Genomic DNA, 18,832 nt, shown 5'->3' on the forward strand with positions numbered 1-18,832 from the left:
GAAATAATACATGAATTGTTCTCGTTTTAAGCCACTAAGTTTTGGGGTGGTTTGTTACACAGAATAAGATAACCAAAGCATATGTTTAAAATAAAATCTGTGTTTTCAAAGATATTTTGCAATTGAGGAAGGCATCTCAGAGTTATACTCTGAGATGTTTACCCACCAATGAGGGTACTTCAGTGAAAATGATCGAGAAGCATTTCCTCGGAACACAGTTCACAAGAAGATGGTCCCCTAGATTCAGGTATGTTTCCTAGTTGTTGTATGATCAAGATGAGCCTCATATCCTAAGCCTTTGATAGGTGATCAGAGATAAGCCTTTTGTAATTAAGCCTGTTCATACCAAGGTGATTGCTAATGGGATCATTTGAAGATATTGTGAAAGTAGGAACATCATTTATATCTGGCACTGTCCTCTAGATCTCATAATTATTTGTCTCCCAAATTCCTGCTGCTGTGACTCAGAGACTCCATCCACAGGGTCAGCTGTAGCCGATCCGAGACGGTGAGAAAAGATCGGTGAAGGCTGGTTGTGTCTGCCCTACCCGGGCAACCTAAAGCTAAGACTAAGAAATCCCCCCTCACTCCAGCCGTTCATCAGACGGCCCCTTCATAGCAAGACGCTCAGCACCTCCCTGCTGGATGAATTCTCTGAATCAACATACTGAGGGAGCCCTGGCCTGGCTCAGTACCTGTCACATGAGGATGATAAGGGTCACAGTCATTAGCATTGATCAGTTGCATCCATGGACCCACTATTGCCCAGTACTGGATCCTGAGTGACTGAGAACCTAATGTGACTCAAGGTGAGGCAGAGAAAGAAGGCGCGAGGCAGGAGAACAGGACTGACGTCTGTTGACCACAGTGAGACAGACATCAAGCTAGATGTGTTGTATGCATTCAAAATCTCTGAGGATGCAGACGAAGCAGAGCAGGTGGGCATTGTTATCCTCATGTTCTGCACACTGCGATGATGTCTGGAAAGTGCTTAGCACAGCAGCTGGCTCTTACCAGGTGCCCCAAAGTAGCAGCCATTAGTATTTTCATCATGTTGTTAATATCATTTTACAGAATGGAAACTGAGGCTAATTGAGGTTATGTGCCTTGTCCAAGGTCACATGGGAGCAGCGGCCTGAGACCAGGACTGAAGCCCATGTCTGTGATGCTCCTGTCTCCACACCAGCAATAATGATGGTGTTGTGAGGACGGTTGTTTTCCCCTGGTAGAGGCTGAAAAAGTTATACCCTTAGAATATGCCACCAAAGATATGTTAAAGTTGTATCCAAATTTAAAGTACCAAAATATATTTGGGTCCTACTTAAAGCAGCAAGAATATTTTAGAATTAAAGGGAAAAATGTTTTTAAAAAGCCATTTTAAAAAGTCATTGTTTTCAATAGTAACAAACGGACAAAGGTCATCCATGACTCAATTAGCCAACAGAAAAAGGCTGAGCTTCTCAGGGACTTAAACCAAAGCGGTTTTGAGACCTGTGATTTGTCCTAATGAGAGACTCAACCTTCCGCCATTACAGGTTGAAGTGGGTGTCTGGAGTCAGGTCAGCTTCACCGTGTGTGGAGCACGGGAAGGACTGGGCCCCATTTCCACAGGGTTGGTGGCTAGATGCTTGGTTCCCAGTGGTGGAGGCCGAAGTCTTTGAGGACAGAGAATCTGGATCTTTTCTCTGCCACTTTCTACCTAGACTGTGAATCTTACTTAAACTCTCCAAGTCTCACTTTCTTCTCCTTAAGAAATTGACTGAATGTGATTTTCAGCTGAGATAATGTATGTGTAAACACTTAGCTCTTGGTAAGTCTTCCTTTCCCCTTCCCTCTGCAGAACCGGTTAAGTTCGATCAACATTTTCTAACAAACCCAAGATAACATTTCCTTCTGCTTCCTTTGTCGTGGCTGACTTTGGTTTGCCTTATTAAATACTTGGAAAGTAGTGAGGCTGGATCTGTTTTGTTTTTTGTTCTACTCTGTGGTTTGTCAAGAAGCCATGTTCCTTAGAAAATCAGTTTTGTCATTTCTTATAAAATTTACTTTATTCTTAAGCAAATAGGACACAAAACAAGATCACGTGCCCCTCTTGTTTCCTATAACTTCAAGAAAATAATTTGCACCTCAAGTGATGCTAATAGATAATCTTTTCCTTAAGGAAAAAAAAATGTGCACCCAGCCTTTCTGTAGTTTCTTAATTTAAGAGATTTTTCTACTGGGGTCCAAGCCAGAAAGCTGAAATCTATATAACAAAGCAAAGCTGAGAATAGATGCTATCATCTTGCTGGGGATGGTTACCTAATGTCCTCAGAGGCAGTGACTGGTGATGGCCAGAAAGAGAAACAACATCTTGGACCGCACTCTTGACTCAAGGGTACATATCACTGATATATTTGGTCTTGCTGTGTGAAGAATGCTTAACGTCAAGCTTACTGTCAAGCGCCAGAGAGGCTGCCATTTTTGCTTTTGAATATCAAATCATCTTCTTCTTGCACCTCACATCATTTGGCTCCAAGGCCCTTACTAGTTGTCGTTAATGATGCTAGAATATCATTTTTAAATTCCTTTGACAGCAGGAAAACATCCCCTCCAGGGGGTGCTTAATTTCTTGCTAGTCACTTGATGATGAATAGGTCTCAAGGCCTTTGGCAGCTGTTGGCAATATTCACATCACCAGGGGAGGATGCAGGGTGATGGGAGATAACCTTAAGCGAATCCTTAAAAATTCCTTTGCTTTGAAAGCTGACCTAGAGAAAGGGACTGTCTGAATGGGAGGAGAACAAAACTTAAGAAGAAAACAAGCAACACACACATTTGGTTAGAAAATACTAGTTCAGGCCTTTACCAGAGCATCTTCCATTTCTTGAAATATGATCAGTTGTCCTAAAATAAAATGCATGAAGTGCTACAAGTCACTGATTTTTTTTTTTTTTTTTTTTTTTGATGAACCATGTACCCTCTGCCTAAGCAAAACTTACTCTCAGGAACAAAGTTCAGGCCCACGCAGCATCTTTTATCTTTTGTTCAAACCCCACACTTGTTTTACCCTCAGCTAGTTTAGGCAGAAACTGATAGCTAATGCTTTTCATTAAGCCAGTCAAGAAAAATTGCTTACCAGGTTTTACTCTTTCATCAGCCTGACTAATTACACCCATTCACTCTTCCTTTCATATAGAGATTTCAAATTCAAACTCTCAAAGACACACACCACCCAAGAGACATCTGCATCCTGGCTCACTCTGTCTCCTTTTTTATATTACCTAGTGAAAAGTGCTCGGCAAAGCAAATTCTAGAAGTGAGAATGGATTTCAAGCTCGTGAAGGGGCAGGTCAAGGAGAAGGTGTTGAGATAAAGGTAATGGGAGATAGTGTGGTAAAAAGACAGAAAAAGATCTTCTCATTCAATACATTCAGGGAAAGGCATCTGGCGTACAGACCCCAGTGACAAGCTTCAGATACCTTCGTGTGGCGACAGAACAAAAAGATAGAATGTGCACGTGTTCACTAAGGCAAAGCTGGTCTGAAGGAGTTTGACATACCAGTTGGAGCAGGGGCTTCACGGGCGGCATTGGCGCTGGATTGGGTGCTAACACCTAAAGCTGGACTTGAGCCCCAAGCCTGGGCAGGACCCAGGTGGTAGTTACATTTCTCCAAACCATCAAATGTTGAGCATTAAGGAGGTTAGGGGACCAACAGCTCAATAAGTTTGGGAAGCAACTTCCCATGGATCCACGGTCCAAACTGAAATTTCACCTTTAAAGGAAAATATGGGGATGCAACTTAAAACTCATAAAGTATGATAACCTTAACTTTCCCTCTCTGGAAATTTCTTTGCATGGAACTGCTTTAGCTGAGTCCACAGCAAACTCTTCACAGTGGTCACATATACGTACAAAAGCATGCAGTGTTGACCTAAAGTGGCAAAATCCCATTTCCCATCTACGGCGTGTTGTGGGTTCTTTGAAGATTTCTTCTTTCTGGCTCATTAATCTGTTGGTAGAAACTTGATGGCAAAAAATAGTGCAACATTGTCCAGATTGCTGTCAGAAAACCATTTTGAATACTGCACTTAACCAAACCTCAGAGCAGATAGCTCTTCCTGACCCGTCTTTCTTCTGAAGTTGCTGGAGCTAACTCTATTGTTTCAGCTTAGGGCCTTCTTGTGCGCTTGACATAATGCTTCCCAGGATTATTAAAAGCAAAAAAAGAGGATAACTTCTATTCGCCTACAAGTTCATTTCATGTACTTGATTTATTACAGCACAAAGAACACCAGATGTGGTTTACATTTAAATCGTGTCTTTAATATAAAGCTCTAGAGCTGCTGAAATCATGCGTGTATATGACAGCCATTCTTCACAAAGCTGTTTAATAGCTGGAGATCGTGTTTCGGGGCCTCGACCTCACTATTAGAACTCGATTCTCCGTCAGTGATTTGTCACTTGCATCTCATTTTCAAGGGATCATGAGAAAATAGGCTTCTGGTCTTTCAGGGTTCCAGCGAGTGAAGCCATATTTAAAATGCTAAATAATTTTTGACAGACGAGGCTCAATTAGGTCGCAGATTTCAGAACTGAGTAGCTTGAAGGGGGCTCAGTGATCCTCTCTACCCCGGAGTTACGAGGTACTAACTAGTTAGCCCAGGAGACACATTTCGGGCAGTCGATGCACTGTTTCTTCCTTCTGCCCTAGGCTAACCAGGGCAAGAAACAAGAAGCCAGATTTTTCCCATCAGTTTCCTTGCCTCTCAACCACATCCAATCCACATTTTCCACAATGTGTGTTTAGCTTAGTGGTCTTATCCTTTATGTTTAGCGGTTTGAGAAGACACTTCATTTCTGAGAAATATAAATAATAGTGTGGTTGCAAAACTCTCTGTTTGCACTGAAATATATTAAATAAAGGAAATCTTTAAAATCATCCTTACTGGCACTATACACAGTATAATTAGAGTTAAGCATCTGTGATAAATTGTGCCTAACAAATTGCTCAAGCACCATAAGCATTACGAGAAGACCACAGTTTTATTAAACCCTGGAAATTGTATTTTTCCCAGTGGTTGTACTGCAAGATAACAAGCTCACTATGAGTGGTGGCAGAGATGCAAATTCAATTTTGCAAAGACTTACAAATGCCGTGATATATTATGCCAATGGAGACACAGCCTCCGTCTAGACAAAATGAAAAAATTTCCTCACGTTCAGTAAGCGCGTATAATTAGGAAAATATGAAGAACAGCTAATCATCCATATTTCAGGCATGCCTACATTTCCAATCTTGTTTTTAACAAAAGTCTAGTTGAAATTTGAACCTTACTCTTCCAGGTTTCAAGTTTCAATTTTCAAAGGGACTTGACATTGGTGAAACTAGAAGGCACCCAGTCAGGACCGAGAATTTACTAACTCTTAAAATTTCTGCTTTCAACCAAGTGCCATGCCAAGGTTTTCGTTCATAAGAGCAAGTTTTATTATACAAATGAGCAGACATTGTCTGGGAGGCAAAATGAAAGCAGCTCTGATAGTTTTATTAATTTATTTGATTTACTTCTGGTTTCTCTTACCCAATCTTATTTATGTCAAAGTAAGTTGAAACAGAATTCATTACGTAGTGAAATCCAATTTGAGCACTTTTTATTGGGACATGGTGATTCAATCATTTCTCTCCTTAAGTCTCATTATCTCTTCTTACATTAGTTTGTACAGATCAAATCACAATAGATGAAATTTCTAGAGGAACCTAAGAATTTTGGGGGAGGGAAGAAATAATATCCCAACAAGTCCTAATACTAAGTTACACTCTCATCATTTTGCGTTATGATAGCATATTTTCTTGGAAAAAAACCAACTGAGTTAGTGAGCTTGAGTTTTTTGAGTAAGCTTTTGAGGAGCTGCAGTTTCTAATCATTTTGATATAGAATTATCAGTAGCTTTGAGCCTAATCTGACCAAGTTTGGGCATTTCTGCATCTTGTTGATTATGTGGATTACAAAATTTGCCAAATTGCTACGGGATCTTTTCCTCTTCAAACAGTAGAGTTTATGAGTTTTTGCATTTTAGTAACTTTATGAAGTACTTGTGAAAAAAAAATGAGAGAGATTTCTCTTGTTTGCTATTTATTTCCCTGGCTTGTTGTGTCACGTATACTGGTAGTACACAGGGAATCCTCAACTCATAAATGGATCTAGTTACCAAAGTCCATTTCTGTGTTGATTGTTTAGAAACGGGAGTCATTTTCTCATGGAGACATTGCACTTGTGCTTAGAATGACGAGACTCTCCCTTAGATGCCTTCTAAATTCTCTAAATCAAAACTCCTCTGCCCTAACTCATCATGAGTGAGATACTTCCATGTTTAGAGACCTGTAAGATCTCTCTGCAGACCAGAGAGGGTAGCTGAATGTCAGCAAAGGAGGCAGGACTACGAAAAACTAACCAGCAACAAAGATACAAGCCTGTCCCTAGGACACTTGCCTCCTCACCTCATCCAGCTTCATGGTTGCTCCAGAAGAGAACCTTCCACAGTGGGTCTGGCCTGCAGACAGGATCCCCAAACTCCAACATGCATCAGAATCATCTGGAGCTTCTTAACAACACAAATTCTCTGGCCTTACCTCCAGTCACTGGAACTGGTTGGGATGCAGGGATTTGATTCTTAAAAAGCACCTCCAGTTATTATCACACACACACACACACACACAGAGACAGAGAAAGAGAGAACAGGGACCACACAGCAAGGATCCAGGTCCAAAAGCTTTTGCTTGCTGATGACTGCCAATAGCTGACTGGCTAGCTAGAGGATGCAGAGTTAAGGGTAAATAGGTACAGGTCTCCACCAGTGGTGTCCCTCAGCTTTGCTGGGTATTTGAGAAGAAAGAGGCTGGGCAAAGCCTCACACAAAAGGCCACCAGTATCTCTACCATAACCCTCCAAAGCCACGTGCCTGCTATTGGGTGGCTCTCCATCAAAGATGAGGACTGGAGACACTGGTTTTTACCATTTGAAATCATTCTCTACTCTGTCGTCATAGGCTGTTTAGAACGCAAAAAGTACTTTTTATAATACAGAAGGAAATTTCAGGATTTAAACCATGGGCAAAATGAGAAAGTTGTAGGTATACCAACTCATCAATTGCCAATGTAAACTGTCACTGTCTCAAATCCTTTGTGGGCCAGTGTGTGTACAGTGTGGGGAACAAGAAAGACCGGCTGAATGGCTCGACAGAGGCAGAGACGGGCACCTGGATAGCAGGTGCTTAAGGAAACAGACTCCGGAGTCAGCCTCAGAGCCTCAGTTCAAATCTTAGCTTTCTTAGGTCTATTAGCTGCATGTCCTTGGGCAAGTTGCTTAATTTCTCTGTGCCTTATTGTCTTCATCTGTGTGATTAAAGTAATAATAATACCTATTACATAGCAGTATTGTGTAAATTAAATGAGATAAATACATTGTACAGGGGCTGGCATGTATTAACTGTATAATAAATATTAGTTACTATTATTGTGTTAGAGATAAAATTAAATTTTGGTTGACAGCATTCATTAATCAAGTTCTTAGCTTTCTGAGTCAGTTTTTTCCTGCAAGATTAGCCAGGAAATTTTGGGGGTATAGGCCTCGATTCACTCAAAACTTTCTTACTAGTCCCAGGAAGGAGCCATCTGACACCCCTAAGGGGTTGACCCAGAACGCTACCTTGCCCCTTACCCAGAACCCTCTGGGTGTCTTTTTCACAACAGGCTCCCCAGTCATCTTCCCAAGCAGCCCCTTCTTGGTCCCTGAGCTTCAAACCTTCCCAGTGACCACCGCGTTTAGTCCCTGAGGGCACAATCTGTTCTAGTTTTTCCAGAACGGGTCTTCTTTTAGTCTACACATTCTTATTATTTTTGGTCTCCTTCTAGAAGCCTCTGCATGCCTCTTTTATTACCAATTCTTCTCCATAAAGTCACCCTTGGAGCATGAACATCAGGGCCCCTGAGAAATTATTCTCTCATAATACAAAACATAAAGTATTAGCATACTTGAACCCAATTTACAAAACCAGACAGAAGAATTCTGAAAATGTAAATGACTTGGGAGGTAGAAGAGGAAGAAGCAGGAAAAAGCTTTAAACCCAACAGTGAACAGACATGGCAATGGAGTAGATAACGTGAAATTCAAATGGAGAGATTGCCTAACTTCTGCTCCTAACAGAATCAGAAGGGAATTTAACTTGTTAGCCATGCCTGATGCTCAGTGAAGTAGAGATTTATTTTTCCCCCGAAGTTACAAGTACAGTAGATACACTTATCCATTCATTTGTTCATTTAGTCATTTACATGTTTATTATGCACCTACAATGTCCTGGGCACTATTCTAGGAACCAGATTTCCCAAAGCACCTATTTGTCCATTGAATGGTCCATGATTAGGAACTTAGATGATTGTCAATAAGTATTTCCACTGGTAATTTTCAATATCATTCAATGATTGCTGCCATTGAATTCCTGGGCAAGACGTGACTTCCTCATTACACACATTTGTCATCCAACCGAGACATATGACCACATACACTGCGCCCAGTCGGAACTTTCATCCCCATCCCTGCTGCTCCACCCTATCCTGGAGTTTCATTGTTAAAAGTTCCAGATAGTCTGGTTAATCAGAGATTTGTTTTGTTTCATTATTGGGAAAATTTTCCATATTGACAAATGTAGCTAGGTACACACAAAAACACACACCACCCCCATTCCAGGGGGTGCAAGAGACTCATCAAATTCTCTCTTTGGAAGGAAATATTTCAACCTCTTTCCTCGGAAGTCTCATTCTAGTTACTCTCTCCAAGACACTCTTGGGTTGCGGCTCCACTGACCCCCATGGGCTGCCCAAGCTCTGAACCTCTGTGCTGATATACGCCCGGGGGCCCAGAGGCCTGGAAATCTCTCATAAACAATATTTTGATCATAGCATTATTTGTCATGATGGACTTTGAACTGCAATGAAATAATTCATACTCTGGTCTTTTCTAAGTTATCAAGATAACTAAGAGAATAAACATTTGGGTCAGGAAGTAATTTATTCATGTCGGCTAACCTCACCAATCTAATTCTTCTGCACTGGTCAAGCTGGGGAAGACGTGTTACAGGACGTTTTGGGGGAACACGTGTTACTCTCCTTATTAAAAGACTAAGATGAGGAACTGGTCACACACACAAATCTGTGTAGGCGTATGCTCCTGAGACAAAGTAGGTACCTAAAAAAAATACCAGCTTCTTGATGTTCCCTGACCTAATGAAGCTCCTGACGCATTCTGTTCCCATGGAAGAAATGCCATTTATCAATGCCGACACGTGTTTTTAAAAAAGACTCCATAGAGGTTAAATTTCTCAAGAATTTAGACCCCTTTCAATAAGGCAGTTTGGAAACACAGACCTTTGCATGGAAAACAAAAGAATAAGTCAGAGAGGGCGAGCCAGAAGCGTAGCTTGTCTCTCCTATGAGATGCTCACACGTGGCTGACATTGAAATTGGTTGCCTGTAGAATGGCTGGTGAGAAGGCATTATGAGCCTCTGTGTCCCCTTGGCCTCCCTGGAACAGGGTGACCCAGGCAGGTCCTGTGGGTGCCTCAACCCTGGCAGCACTGCCTAAGGACACTCAGAAAGTGTGTGCACCTCAATTTGCTCCTGAAAACTCTTGGCCCTCTTTGAACACTGTCTTTGGAAAGGTGGACGTCAAGTTCACCTAGGAAATATGATGCGCTCATCTCGGAGGAGTGAAGGCGTTCAAGAAAGAGTCAGAGACCTATGGTATCAGAGGCTTTTCCTAGGATTTTCTGAAATAAAACAAAAAAGGCAAAGTTTTCAGGGTGGGTTTGAGGGGGGATTTTACATGATTTTCATTATCAAAAAATAAAAATACGGATTGATTGTTAACAATTATTTAGTATTTCTGGCAATGACTCCATTGAGAGAACCTCACTACTGCCCCAGGGGGCCTGTGTCAACCTGTACATTAGAGATTGGGCCTGGGGTCAGCCCACCACTGGCTCCTTAGTCCTCCAACAATAAGTTTACCACCTGCCCTCTGACGTTCCCCAGACTTCATGTTGGAAGGTCAGTACGCTCCGCACTCCTTGATGAACCCACGTGAAAGTTGCGATACCAACACTGTAACCCCCCTCGCAACGTTAGAAAATCACTCCGTGTTACTTTTGGAAAAGGCCAGCAGCAGCACTGGGCCAGAAAAACCGCAGGCTTCACACAGGCTGATCGGGGACTGAACAGCAACTCTCCCATGTGTTGGGTGTAATTTCGGTTTGTTACTTTTCCTCCTACCTGAAACTCAGTTTTCTCGTCTGTAAAATAGAGTAATAATATTTATTTCGCAGCTTTGACAAGGATTCTTTTTTTTAATGTGAAAATGTGACTCATAGGGCACATTGAAAGCATTAGATACTGATTGTTCAAAAATAATAATACAGACTTCACTGAAGGAGCTCTTGGCATTACAGAACAGGCTGAGAGGAAATGGAGTATTTCAAATTTCCAATATTGCACCTGTAATTTAGCAAATGTAATGCTAAAACTCAGTGGGCAAAAATGAAGCAATAGCTAATAAATTAATTAAAAGACTTTCACTTATTTTTAAAAAAAATTATCCAACTTTTTCCCTAGATTATTTCTCAAATATACTAAGAAGAGCCCCTGATTCTCCTATCCTTTTCACCTTTTTAAAATTCACTCTCTGTTTTGGCAGGCTCATTCCTTTCCTCACTCTGGAGAGTCACATAGAAAAAACAGCAGCGAGCAGTCGAGTGCCGGTCCCAGCGCGCGCCGGCAGACAGCGCAGGACGGTTGATGCTGCCGCTGCTGTGGCTGGCTGAGCCCAAGGGAGTCAGAGAAACGTATCTGTGGGGACCGGCGGCCTGGGATGAGGAAGGACAATTAGGCCAGGAATGCAGGAGAGGAGAGACGATGGAAAGCTAATCAGCCCAGTAGCTAATGTATATGAAACCGAGCTTTGCAACAGCAGAGGTTTATGCAGGGTCCAGGCCAGAAGGAGCCTGTGTCCAGTGCCCGGTGGGTGAGGGGACTGAGATTCTCAGCTTGTGCCCCAAATTTAAGGGACCCCCAAAATTTAGTAATCAGGACGAATAATATTTTAATGCAATATTTTTTAAAATAAAAATTAATGCAAACATCTAGGATGAAAAAAATATCCAAATTTTAAATAAAGACAGGATCTGACCCTGAACTTGCAGGACTCACCTCGCCCTGATCCCAGTCCTCTTGGATCCTGTCTTCATTTAAAACTTTGATACTTTCTTCATAGTTTTTTTTTTGCATTAATTTTTCTCTTTTAAAATATTGCATTGAAATATTATTTATCTTGATTGCTGTGATTGTTGGTGCCCTTTAAATTCTACATGCCAAGGGACTGCCTCACCCGCCTTACCCTCCTCCGGGCCCCGCCTGGGTGTGGAGAGGGCTGCGTGAAAAGTCAGAAGGGCTGCTTGGGAGCTAAGAGGGAATAAATGGGGCCTAGCTTTAGGGGGCTGTTTGTAGTGCTTTTAAGAATTCCAACACTGAATTATTATTTTTAGGTGACAAAAGCAGGCAACGGAGACCATGGATCTGACACTCTCGTCTTTATTGGTATACGTGTTTGGCTCTGAATGATCAACTACATGACAAATTCCAGTACAGCAGATCTCATTTCCATGAACACGTCTACATAATAAAGAATCCCAAGCTCCACTGATCACTCATACAAATGTGTGGACAAGCCCTGGAGTTTCTGAACATAGTCAAAGAATGCAAGTCATGTTTTAGGTCCACTCTCTTGCATCAAATATGAGAGAGGGAAGTAACGTTAAGCAACACATATCAATCAACAGAGACCCCTCCCGATCTCACCCCGGCAGATCATGGTGCAGCATCAGAGGGCAGAACTGCTGAGACCGCTGCTGCAAGACAGCAGGTAGGTGCCAGCAGTAAGAGGCTCGTTGCCCAGAGTGGGGAAGCTGGGAGACCTCCAAGAGAGGATCACTCTAACACCCAGACTGGGTGCCCATTAGCAGAAGGGTCTCCTTGGGGAACATCATCCATACCACACAAGTCTCCTCTTTCCAAAAGAGGGCAGAGAGTATGGGGACAGCGTGAATTCATCCCCCAACCCAACAACTCCCTCCCATAGATTCCGTAGGTGTACCAACACACAGAAGCTCGGCCCTCGATGATACAGAGCTCTTCAAAGAGAACAAAAGGGAGCACTGGGGTGTTGACAGCAAGGACCATGCCCATGTATCAGTTATTAGACCCCATCTGGCAAAGATCTGCTTTAATTAAAAACTAGAGGTCAATGTGTAGGAAGTAGCAGAGAGTTTCACCAGCCCAGACTAGAACCATGACTCAGGAAGTGAATGGCAATCTTATTCCCTTTGCTATGTGGCCATTGTCTCCCTCCCCAAAGCTCAGGAGTTCAGGAAGCTAAGGCAGAGCTACCCATCACCAATCTATTACTAATAAAATGAGTGTTTTCCTCTTCCAAAATGAATGTTGATAAAGGTCTAGGTAGGGCTAAAGGAAAACTAAAATCTTACGTGTAAATAGAGGAACTTTACCATCAACTCAAAAGAGAAGCTCTTAAGAAGGAGAGAAAACCATAAAAGCGATAGCATTTAAGAAAGAAAAAGATGGTCATAAATAAGGTTCAAGCAGCAATACATATTCATCATTGCTGCTGTGGGTATCAGGAAATGGCATTCATGCAACTAGGAGCTAGGAAGAAATGTGATCATGAGCATCATGGTTCCTGAACCCTGATATATGGAGAAAAGGAGGGAGGATGGCAGAATGAGATGGGCAAAGGAATTTCTATTTTATGGGTCAGAGGAAGTAAAGCCAAGATAGAGACAATGTGAGACCAGATAGTCCAGGTGGCTGGAGGACTCTATTAATAGAAGGTGAGACAATGAGTCTGTCCCTGGGTAACCAGTTAGTTTCTCTCTGTTCTTTAGCCACAGACTTAAGGCCAACTTACCTGCAAAAGTAAACTCTTTTCAGGAGTAAGGATGGGGATGAGTATTGGGCATGAGCATATAAATGGATCTGAAAATCCATCATTGTTGCAGGAAAACAACTCACGTGGCTGCACAGTGGTGCCATCTCTGCTTATTTGACAAACAGACAGATCATGCAATCTCCTCTAGTAAAGACATTCCCTAATGTGGAGACTAGCTCTTTTGATATAATTAGATAGTGTAGGATTTTATCCTGTTTCCTCTATATCAACCACTTTATTGGAACATTAGGAATATGGCACTCACTCTAAATGCCATTATTATCAAATAATGAGTTTGGGTTCCATTTTAATGCAACCAGAAGGTCAATGGCATGATTAAATAAATGTGCCAAATAATGGCAACAGGATAAAAAGAATGTTGATGTCTACGCCTATTCATAGCATGTACAGTAATGAGAAGAATAATATAGAAACTAGGCAATAGATTATTATTTTGTTTCTAGAATTCTCTCCTTCCCTGTTCAAAATCATACAAATCTAGACTCTTGCAAATCGCAGGAATCTATCTGTTCTAATTCATTTTTAGAATCTGTCAACTTTAACATTACTGTGAAAAGCGCTAACACTGCCACATTGCTGTATGTCATGCTGTTGACAGGGTTCCTCTTGCCAGAGCCCAGTGTAGGCCAGATGCCTGAGAGACCAGAAGAGGAAGCTTTTCATGATGAGAAGACTAGACATTGTTGCACAGCTACCTCCATCGTGTTTAGGTAAGGCTGAGTGACTAAGGAGAGATTCCTACTCATCAGAGGCCCTTGCACAGCCCAGGGATCCTGGGTGGAAGAAAAGGCATCCCTAAATTGTGGGAACCTTATCAGATGTAACCAGCCTGGCCCTTTGAGATCCAGCACACTTAGCTCCCTGAAGGGAGCTAGCTGGCCAGGGCAAAGAACTGGGAGACAAAAAAGGATCATCTGCTTCAGCTGAGCAATAAACTATGTTTGGAATCACCAAGAGTAGTGACCCTCCCCTGGAACGCTCAGCCTGCCACGGCAGAACAGGGAGGCTCATACTTCTCGAGTCTTCCCAGCCCACAACACAGGCCTCACGTCCTCTCTAATACTCGCTGTGTGAGAGCTGAGCTCCTCTGGAGTTAGGATCTCTCTAGCCCAGAACTGGGATGGCAGTCCAGCCCCCCAGCTCTTATCATAATCCCTGTGTACCACCAAGCAAATATGAAATCTGCACTGGCAATAATACACTCAGTCTGCTTCCTGTGGACTTGCCTGCACAATCCACAACACATGAACAATTGCTACAGAAATATGAGCAAAACCCAGTTCAAATAAAGGCGAGGGCACAAACAGACTTCACATCACAGGAGAGTGAAAGGACATTCATGAGACGAGAAAGCTGTACATCCAAAGGATATATCAGCAGTTATCTCTATGTCGAAATTACCGGTGAGTTTTTATTTCATCTTTGTTTCTTCTGTTTTCCAAATTTCTTACTGTAACCTATATTGTTTATTTTTATTTTAAAAGTATCTCCTTTTAGGGCACCTGAAGGCATCTTGGGTAATTAAGACTTAATTCTGTCTTACTAGCAGAAATCATCAGGTCTATACCAACTAGGGTGACCATTCCATTGGGGTTTGCCTGGGACTGTCCTGGTTTTAAAACTGAAAGTTCCAGCACATCCTTGTCAGTCCTGGTGGTCAGTGTAATATTGACATTCCCTTTTCCTTTAGGCCACAAGTACTGCCTTCTAATTTTTCCTTCCCTGAGGGAGGCCAGGCATTCAGAAACACACAGCATTTTCTCAGCAAAAGGGAGCAGCCTCAGACAGAGGGCAGCATGCATTCAGCATTCCACCCTTTGGGCTGCTGTCTCCATCTCAGGAAGCAGTCCTTGCTCAAGTAGGAGCCAAGACTGAGGAGAGAGTCTGCCTTTGTGTTTGGCTATCAGGTTAAAATAAGAACTAGTTCTCTTCCCAGTTCTTTCCTGTCCATGGTATGGAGCAAATTCATCTTACCTGTCTTTCAAGAGAAGCAATAACTACAAGAAAAAGAACATTCATACAAACAAACCAGCAAATAAGTATGAAGGGCAGCATTACTGTGCGTCTCATCACTAAGGAGAGCTGGCATGATACGTAGTCTGAAAAGAAGCCCAGCCATGGTGGGTTACCCTCTCAGGCTGGCAGAATTAGTAAAGGCAGAGAAAAATCTGCATTTCACTCGGAGAAAACCTGCACTTTGTCATTATAGCTGCCATAAGAATTTGAGTATCACATCCAAGAAAAACTCCCATCCTGCCATCTCTACTTAACTATAGGAAGTACTCAATTGTTCAAACCATCTGGGTAGCAGGAGCTTTGTAGCGGCATAGGAGGCTCCCCTGCATTGGTGTTTGCTGAGCTGATCCTGGTCCACAATCTGTTGGCACATGCAAGAGTGACCCACCGAAAGCCAAATGGGAGTGTAGCTTGATTAGATTCATCCTGCTGGTACTCATGCTCCTGTAGGGCTGGGCCTTGGGAAATGCCCAGAACAAATGCATTAGGACCCCGCATCTGTTGGTATGCTTCCAGCACAGCTCTGATGATTTGGTGAATTACACTGACATGTCCGATGTGTGGGGGATGCATAATTCCACCTTTCTTGGCCAATGATGTGGAAGTACAAACAGTTTTCAGAATATCATTATGAGTGTCTCTCTGACCTAAATCCATAATTGTTTTTTCCTTTTCAGCCATCAGATGTAGGATTGGAGTGTTTTCTCTAGGGGGTGGAGGCATCTTATAATCAGGTACTTCTTTTTTGATAAACAAGTAATATCATCCAGTGGTCAAATGTTAATAAAATGATGGCTCTTACTTTTCTTAGTTGTAAATGTGCTTGACACTGGTTTACTAACAAGTCTTCATCTCAGTGGAGTTTGTAACATGGCTTACATTTTAAATGCAATTATGCAGCATGTATTCATTTCCTTTCTTCTAGGGAACTCAAGTTGCTTTTTAAAGCATTGTTTGATAGTTTCTTACCATCTCCTCTGGAGTTGAAAAGAGAATATAATATCAAGCTGTGATAGCTAGCGATGCAGGACTATGGCACCAAGAGGGAAAGAGAATTGGATTGGGACCTACAGAATTTGAGCAATGTGCCATGAAGAGCCCCATGGGATGAGTTGTCAACCGGCATGACATAAAGGATGCAATTTCTAAGGATCCTAAAATAACTGCATTCTCTCTGTCCTTACACTCTCACTGGGCAGAACGGACTTAGTTTATTTTTAAAGTGCAGGCCATGGCCTTCAAAGGGATATAAACAGTTCCCAAAGCAGCTATTATTTGGCCAATTAAATGCTTAGAAGAAAATATACTTTTGAAAGACAAAATTAATAGGCAAAGGACAGAGGAAAGTGCAACAGCAATTGTTTCTACCTGTTTTTAATCCTATCTCTGACCATCAAAATGGACCATCAGCACAGACTGTGCTGAAGTTTGATGATAACCTCGGGTAACTCTGTGGGCCCTCATCCTTTGATCTAATGAGTTCCTAGGGTCCTGGGTGTAATGCAGAATTTTTGCTCATGTGTACTCAAAGTAACATTGCAAATATGTTCAAAACCTCTGCAGTTCGGTGAAAAATATTGCCTCCAGTAACCTCTCCTTGCTGGCGACACAATGATGGTGTGGGTATGGCAGTTGACGGGAGCTGGGGGGTGGCCCATGTGATCTTTTCAACTACTGTTAAAATTCTCCCTCCCTTTATTACGTCTGATTTCCTTAGCCTTAGCTGGTCTATGAATCTGTGCTTAGCTACATAATTGCCTAATAAGCATGTAACCAATGGGAAAACACACACACACATACACACATATGAACTGTAATACCTAGAGAAGTATGGCACACTATGCAGGGAATCAAAAAATAGCCATTCCATTAGAAAAGGAATCAAAGTGGGAAAAATTCAGAATTCTTTATATGCATCTGCCACAGGGAGTTACTAGCCCTAGGTATACTTAGAGGGCATGCTCTGGATGGACAAACACATACAGTACATATTTAGAGACAATTCTCATTTCATTCAGGCCCTAGGCCTAGGGTCCTCACCCATTTACAAGGCTGCTGTAGGAAAGATGCAGTTTTAGGGATGACAATAAGTCTATGGCACTTGCTTTTCCTGGGGGAAAGCTACAACGCATTCCCACCCTTCAAGAGAACCCAAGATTGATGATTCAGGGGTTTTGCTGGTTAGTGTGTTTTTCTTTCCCTTTTGTTCCCTCAGCTCAGAAGGTATGTTTCCATTGTACCCTGTCAAAAATGTTCTCAGCTGTCAAGGAGAGGACAGCGGCGCAGCTGCCCTTAAGCCGAGTTTGTAAATCCTACTGGGGAACCACCCCGTGCTGTCAGATGACGTGGTTTTCAGACACATCTACACAGACTAGTTGAATTAAAGACAAACTGCAGACTTGATGTTGCTGAGCTCCTCAGCTCCATCTTGCCATCCTGATTGATCGAGGAGATGGGTCTATAGTTAAAGTGGCACAGCACTTTGAGCCTTAGTCATTAGAGCACACTGCTTTCTCTTTGGAAGGCAACTTCTTGCTTGGCTAGGTTATAGAAGCTAAGGAGTGACGTCAAGGTGTTGTCTGGCCAGAATTTGCAGATAACCATAGAACTCTTCTCCTCCATCAGGCATGGACTTAGCCTCCTTTAGTTCCTGCAGTGACACAGGAGCCTCCAAATACCAAATTATTATCAGGCGGTCTTGGGGGAACCTCTGGGCCCTGCAATAAAGTAGACAGACTTGCTATTGGAAAGTGTTCAGGAGCAATTCAGCCCTGTTCAGATTGCTCTAAAATCCTGCAAACCAGCTCTGGACTTCGCAAATGAAAACCTCACATAGCTCCTGAGAGTGGGGACATAATTTATCATCATCTTTCACTTAAATGATCTAACACGTCATTTAAAGAAATCAGTTTGATCATGTTATTTTGTTTGTTGTTTTGTTTTTAAAGCAAAGCTGTGCAAATATGGAGGCCGTGTGATTTTGGACAAGCCACTTCTGAGCATTGTCTGTAAAATCAGGTGTTTGTATCTATTGACTTTTAAGGTCTACCTCAGGGGGTCACAAACAGGTGGAGGACTGTGGACCAAATCCAACTTGTGGGATGTATTTTACTGATCCCCCCCAGTGGTTTCAATCTTGGGAAATTTACATGAAAGAATAAATGTCCGTTTTCTCTGGACAAATTGGAGTATCTGGTAATACCAGGCTCATGTTCCAGCATGGCCTTCGCTGCCACATGTCGTCTCTGATCTGTCTTGTTTCTCAAGTTGACCTACCTGACCCCTGTAGGTAATTGGGGTTTAGGACTGTTACTCTAAGCTATCCTATCACTGTACATTGTGATTATATGATGATATCTTAACCACTGGCCTCTCTGATGAGATGCCCGGAAGGCAAGGACCATGCCATCATTATCACTGAATCTCGCTCCTAGCACTGCAGGACTATTGTGGTTGGCCAATAAATATTTAATGAATTGAACTTCACCTTCTATACTAGATTCTCACAGTTCAGTGAAATGAGACTGGGACCACTCTTTGTAAAATCACACATATATTCTAAAGCCAGCATCTTTGAATAGCATATAGCCTTAGGAAAAGAAAGTAAATATGCTGGTTTGAGGCCCAAGCCTCTGATGGGTCCAGAGGTTGGGGTTATATCATCCATGTGATATTCTGCTTTAAGCACATGGGAAAAGCTCTAAACTTTTTCTGAGATCTTCTTAACTTTGTTTTTCAACTTCTAGGAAGAGCCATCCTTTGG

At 42.3% G+C, this 18,832-nt stretch overlaps 1 protein-coding gene across 27 annotated transcripts in view; it reads right to left on the reverse strand.

Annotated features, from left to right (window-relative positions):
* NTRK2 (neurotrophic receptor tyrosine kinase 2) overlaps positions 1–18,832 on the reverse strand; it is a 345,316-nt gene that overhangs the window by 135,256 nt on the left and 191,228 nt on the right. For 9 of the 27 annotated variants that reach the window (XM_070248589.1, XM_070248586.1, XM_070248593.1 and 6 more), the window contains one exon: positions 11,603–17,786. The exons of the other annotated variants lie outside the window; for them this stretch is intronic. In XM_070248589.1, coding sequence (XP_070104690.1) covers positions 17,758–17,786 — 29 coding nt within the window. In that variant the 3' untranslated portion in view covers positions 11,603–17,757. Of the gene's footprint in view, positions 1–11,602; positions 17,787–18,832 lie in introns of those variants that run through there. 27 annotated transcript variants of the gene reach the window in all.

The sequence above is a fragment of the Equus caballus genome, chromosome 23 (assembly GCF_041296265.1).
Source record: "Equus caballus isolate H_3958 breed thoroughbred chromosome 23, TB-T2T, whole genome shotgun sequence".
NCBI lineage: Eukaryota > Metazoa > Chordata > Mammalia > Perissodactyla > Equidae > Equus > Equus caballus.